Genomic DNA, 6,000 nt, shown 5'->3' on the forward strand with positions numbered 1-6,000 from the left:
TCAGCTCCTAGCACCAAGGATTGGCCCATGGGTCATTAACTCCTCTACACTTTTAGGTTCTGTATATATGAGTGTTCAGCTGGCTTTCCATGTTATTTCATTCAACCTTATGGCAGGATGCAAAAAGGAACAGGCCTGAGGTACTGCAGTCAGAATGTGTCTATGTGGGGCTGGTTGAAGTCTTTGCAGAACTGGTTACCGCAGTTGTGACTGGAATAAAAAATGTGAGAAGTGCACAAGAGGTGGTACACGAGAAGTGTCTGATACAGTTCCCAGGGGAGGAATGCTGCTCCCAGGATTGCTTCAGTGGTTCTACCAGAAGCTGAGGCTGCCACTTTGCCATTTTGGATTCTTAATGTCACTGAACCAACAGACAAGCAAAGGAGTTACCATTCTGTCTGGGGGTAATTCAATCCAAATTAACAATAGAAAATTGAGTTTCTCTACACAATGAGGAATGGAACGACCATACGCAATACCCAGAGGAATCCTTGGGGTGAAAGTTTTTGGAAAACTATAGCAACCCAATAAAGGCAATGAATGACATTAAGGATTCAGGCTCCCAAGGAATGAAGGTTAAATGTAAAGAAGCCATCCAGATGAAGTGATGACAAAGGGAATGTGTAATAGCCAAGGAAGAAGTCATAAATGTTAGCTATGGCCTTGTGATTAATTGGAAGGTGAAAAAGAGCTAGAAACTAGAAGGTAGTCTGCTTGAGAGTAGTAGAGATGATGGTCGTGGAAGGTGCTATTAAGGTTTTCCTACAGAGGAAAGGTAGACTCAGTGGGATGAAAATCTGGGTTCTCTTTTCTGTCTTGGCCCGAGGAAGATTACTTGTTGTTCCCCATAGAATAATGCCTCCTACATTCTAAGATATTTTAGGATATTCAGTTTGGTCCCTGCTTGTTTCTGTGACGTCTTCAACCATCTTCCTTCACCTCCCAAAATGTAGGCTCCAGCCCTACAGGACTAATGTCTAGTCCCTGAACACACAGTGATTAAGCATCCATTCTTGAGCTGCTTTCTATCCCCACCTTCCCCAAAAGTATAGTCAGGTGTGATCAGTGAGTGTAATTAGCCACTGCTCCAGGACTCTGAGAGCATTTGTACTACAGAGGTCCTGGGTAATTACTTTGCCTTTAATGAGTTCCTCCAGGATCTAGACTCCTCTGGGATCCAGGGCCCCTTAGGCCCAGGGATATATAGAATAGGAGATGTGAGAAAGGATATTGCAGACACAGGTGATGACTACTGAGGCTGTTAGTTCACATGCCTTAGTGAATAAAGGGTAGCAGGACCTTGGGTCCGGGTCCTGGAGTCCCCCCTCATACACGCTGGGTAAGTTGGGCAGAGAGTGGATGAGCTGGTCCCTTAGGGTCCTTCTTATGTTAGGGTCTTAATTTCCCAGATTGTGTGGTGCTCTGCCACATTGTTTTTCAGATAATGATAACCCTCCTCTTCTCCAAGATTTCTCCACATTCTAGAATTATTTTTGACTGATGTTCACCAGTTAGATTTAGTCTTTTCATCAATGATAGCATATTACTTACTATGTAATGTATCTCACAAGATTGTATCGTTTAAACGTAAGATCTCTGTGAGACAGGCACTTAATATAGTGATAGTGGTTCTTAACCCTTGACTATGTACTTGAATTATGTAAGGAGCTTCAAAATACTTTGGGTAGCCCCACCCCCTCCAAGATTCTGATTGAATTTATGGAGGGTGCAGTAATCTATAGTTTAAAAATGTGTGTCCTTACCAGTCTAAGTGTGGTCCATAGACCAATAGAGTTAGCATCACCAAATGTAAAATTTACATAAAAAGTGTAGACTTGTAGGCACAACAACAGACCTACTAAACCAAAATCTTCATTAACTGGACCCTTAGGTAGTTCACATATAAATTAAAATTTTTAGAAGCACTCTGTGGTGCTTCTTAGGTGCAGTCCAGACTGAGGAATACTGAATCACCGGGTGAAGAAGGTCAGAGGCATCATTAATGGGGCAGCTGAAGCTCATATGTCTGATCAGTGGCAACATCTGCAAGTGCTGGCTGTGTGGTTTGTGATTCCTAATGAGACTCTTGGCACCAGAGATGGGTCCCTCTCATTTCCCAGGGGAGCAAAGTCCTGAGGAATTAGATGTATATGAAACTTTACTTGATGCTTTTCTCTGTTGCAGTAGCAGTACATTATGTCCATGTCAAAAATTAAAAATGTGACTCCAACAGCATCAGCAGGGCAAAAATTCCAGCAGGTGGACTCAGATATTTATTTAGGGAAGGAATTTCCCATATCTCTAAATGCTTCTCCTTAGCTTTCTTAGCTCTGAGGTGCACTCTGAGATATAGATATCTGGAGAAGAATTGGAGCAAGGTCTTAGGCATATAAATTATATTTATTACTTCCTTTTCCCTGCATATTACTAAACCTGTCAATCAGATTTATTTTTTTCACAGCAATATTACTGAATTCTGAGGGTACGATACAGGGAAAATGTGACACTGTGGATGTGTACTGAGCTGCCTGTTTAGGATAAAGGGGAGTGAGGTTGGAGTAGTCTTGTATTTTCCATGAGTCTGAGATTACATCTGGGTCTGTAATAAAGTGCCCACAACCAGAGAGTTCTTGTTCTGAGAGGACTTAGTAGGAATAGATGTTCTAACTTAGCAGCAGTTTGCTGTCTTTAAAGTGGGAGGAATGCATGTCCCAGCCTGAAGCACACCTAATAAATATTTATGACACATCAGCTACATGCAGGGGCAAGCAGGTCAACAGAGAGAAGAGGGAGGAAGATGCTGGGCAGGGGGAAGAGCAGGTGGAACAGGCTGGAGGCAATAAATGGTGCCTCTTGACCAGCATTGCTGGAGAAAGGCAAGGGTCAGGTCATGAAGCCTTTTGAGCCCTGAAAGGAATGTTGTGTGTATCTTAAGAGCAGTGATAATCCATGAAGACTTTAGGGAGAATGATGACCATCTTAGAGTGCTACAGTGTGAAGGAAGGATACTGAAGGAGGGGTATTCATCGTGGAAGCAGGGAGATGAATTAAGATGCTGTTGCAATAGTACAGACAAGGCCTAATATCTTCCTGGTTCAGGGTAGTGAGTGTTGGGATAGGAGTGGGTGACTGAGAAGGAAAATAAAGTAGAAGAATCTATAGGACTTGATAGATTGGATATTGATAATGGCAGAAAGGAGGGAGTGAAAGAAAATTCTGTTTATAACTCAAGCCTGGATTTCTTTACTGAAATGTAAGAGACTTGGCAGAGTGGATTGGGAGAGGGACTGGGTGAGAACATGAGTTTCACCTGGGATCAGTTGAGCTGAAGATACTTGTGATATTACATGGGGAGATAAACACTAAACAATTGATGATATTGTTCTGAAGGTGATAGAGGCTTACTACATGATACATAGAGGTTTGCTGGACCTACTACATGAGATTTAGATAGTATTTGATGCCATGGGAATAGGTGAGCTTTTCAAGGCTCTGTAAGTGGAATATAAGAACAGTGTTTAGGAAAAAGCCCAAGGAAACACCAGTATATGAAGTACTGTTAGAAAACCAATCACAGTTACTGTGATTGGATGGCCAGGGATATATCAGGAGAATCAGCATATTCACACAGGATAAAAGATGAGAGTATTTTAGAAGGGAGAGAAGAGTCAATATTGTTACATGCAAATTAAGGGAAAATGGAGAAAATAATTCTGAAAAGTGGCTAGGATTTAGTGATGTGTCATATTTGTGGGTACAGAGTGTTATGGTAATGAGCATGAAATCAATCATTACAGAGCAATTAACATATCATATAGTTATGTTCATTTCTATTCAGTTTTTTAATGCACACTATTATTTTCTTCTAAAGAAACAGGACAAAGAGCATGACAGGAAGAAATCAAACTGTCATCTCAGAGTTCCTCCTGTTGGGACTGCCCATTAGATCAGAGCAGGAAGACCTGATCTATGCCCTGTTCCTGGCCATGTATCTTATCACTGCCCTGGGGAACTTCCTCATAATTTTCCTGATTCAACTGGATTCTCACCTCCACACGCCCATGTATTTGTTCCTCAGCAATTTGTCCTTGTCTGATATCTGCTTCTCTTCTGTCACCATTCCCAAATTGTTGCAGCACATGCAGAGCCAGGTCCTATCCATCCCCTATGCTGCCTGCCTGACCCAAATGTACTTCTTCCTGTTTTTTGCAGACCTGGAGAGTTTCCTCCTCGTGGCCATGGCCTATGACCGCTATGTGGCCATCTGCTTCCCCCTGCACTACACCTCCATCATGAGCCCCAGGCTCTGTCTGTCCCTGGTGGGGCTGTGCTGGGTGCTGACCACGGTCCATGCCATGTTACACACCCTGCTCATGGCCAGTGTGAATTTTTGTGGAAATAATGTGATCCCCCACTTTTTCTGTGATATGTCTGCTTTGCTGAAGCTGGCCTGCTCTGACACTCGAGTCAATGAGCTGGTGATATTTATCACGGGGGTCCTTGTTCTCGTCATCCCGTTCCTACTCATCATCCTGTCCTATGCACAAATTGTGTCCTCCATCCTCAAGGTCCCTTCTGCTCGGGGCATCCACAAGGCCTTCTCCACCTGTGGCTCCCATGTCTCTGTGATTTCTCTGTTTTATGGGACAGTTATTGGTCTCTATTTATGCCCATCTGCTGACAATTCTACTATTAAGGAGACTGTCATGGCTGTGATGTATATGGTGGTGACCCCCATGCTGAACCCCTTCATCTACAGCCTGAGGAACAGAGACATGAAGGGAGCCCTGGGCAGAGTCTTTTTCAAAAAGAAAATTCCCTTCTGTGTATGATGGTAAAGCTTGGGATTTTTATGCAATTTTATCCAGTAGATATGTTGATATTAATATTTGGATATTAACTGACACTTCTTTTTTCACCATTGATACTTTGTGTTAAAATGACATACTGAATAATTTGTCCAGTAAGTAAGAGTTGAAGTGTACATGTGTAGTTGAACTCAGAAAGGGGATCTCAGTGACCTACTAGTAAGGTCTTCCTCTCTGTTACTCCCAGGTAAGCCTGAGAAAGCATCATTTTGTAACTTCTAATTGATCTTTGAAAGTCCATTGTTAAGCAACTAACTTACCATGTTTTATGTTTGTAAATAAACTCTGCCTTCCGAGGTCAGTTTTAACTGAAATGCAAACATCTCACTCCCTGTATATCTGCAAAATTGGACTTTTCATTGTTGACCATGAATTCTTTACTTTCCTCTGCCTGAGTGATCATTCACATTTTGCCTTTTAATCTTTTTTCCTCTGATGTATTTTATTAATTTTCATGTTTACATTGTCTTTTTGACCCACCATGAGCCTAAGACAAATTTTCTATTTCCTCTGCTACAGTTTACATTATCATATTGTTAATTTTTGTGCTGTGCTTACAGCAGTTCTTTAGAACTTGCTCATTTTACATTACAGAAACTTTGTCTCATTGGAATCAGTTCTCCATTTTCCCCTCCCTCTGCCCCCTGACAATTACCAATTTTGTCTCCTTATGTGGATTTAATTACTTTAGACACCTCATGTATTGGATTATGCCTGTCTGTCCTTCTGTAACTGCGTTATTTCACTTAGCATAGTGTTCTGTAGGTTCAGCCATGTTGCAAATGACAGGATTAACTTTTTTCTTCAGGTTGAATAACATCATTCAGTATGGTACTATTCCACTGTATATATATATATATATACCCCATGTTCTTTATCCATTCATCTGTTCATTGGCATTTGGGTTGTTTCAACACCTTGGCTGTTGTGAATAATGGTGCAGTGAACATGGGGCTACAGATAGCTCTTTGAAATCCTGATTTCATTTTCTTTGGATATACTAGCCAACAGTGTATAATGGTTTCAGTTTTTCCACATCCTCTCCAATACTTTTTTTTCTTTTTTAATAATATCCTTCTTTACAGGTGTGAGGTGATATCTCACTGTGGCTCCAATCTGCATTATCCTGATG

General features: G+C 41.5%; 1 protein-coding gene across 1 annotated transcript; it reads left to right on the forward strand.

The window, feature by feature from the left end:
- Window positions 1-3,019: 3,019 nt before the first annotated feature.
- On the forward strand, window positions 3,020-4,832 carry LOC108392656 (olfactory receptor 1E5-like). The gene has a single exon (XM_037022821.2). The coding sequence runs from the start codon at window positions 3,888-3,890 to the stop codon at window positions 4,830-4,832; it is 945 nt and encodes a 314-aa protein (XP_036878716.1). The 5' UTR covers window positions 3,020-3,887.
- The last annotated feature ends 1,168 nt before the right edge of the window (window positions 4,833-6,000 follow it).

This window comes from Manis javanica, chromosome 4, assembly GCF_040802235.1.
Source record: "Manis javanica isolate MJ-LG chromosome 4, MJ_LKY, whole genome shotgun sequence".
Classification (NCBI taxonomy): domain Eukaryota; kingdom Metazoa; phylum Chordata; class Mammalia; order Pholidota; family Manidae; genus Manis; species Manis javanica.

Coding starts and splice junctions, on each gene's coding strand:
- LOC108392656 (XM_037022821.2), top strand. CDS start 3,888: ATGACAGGAAGAAATCAAACTGTCATCTCAGAGTTCCTCCTGTTGGGA.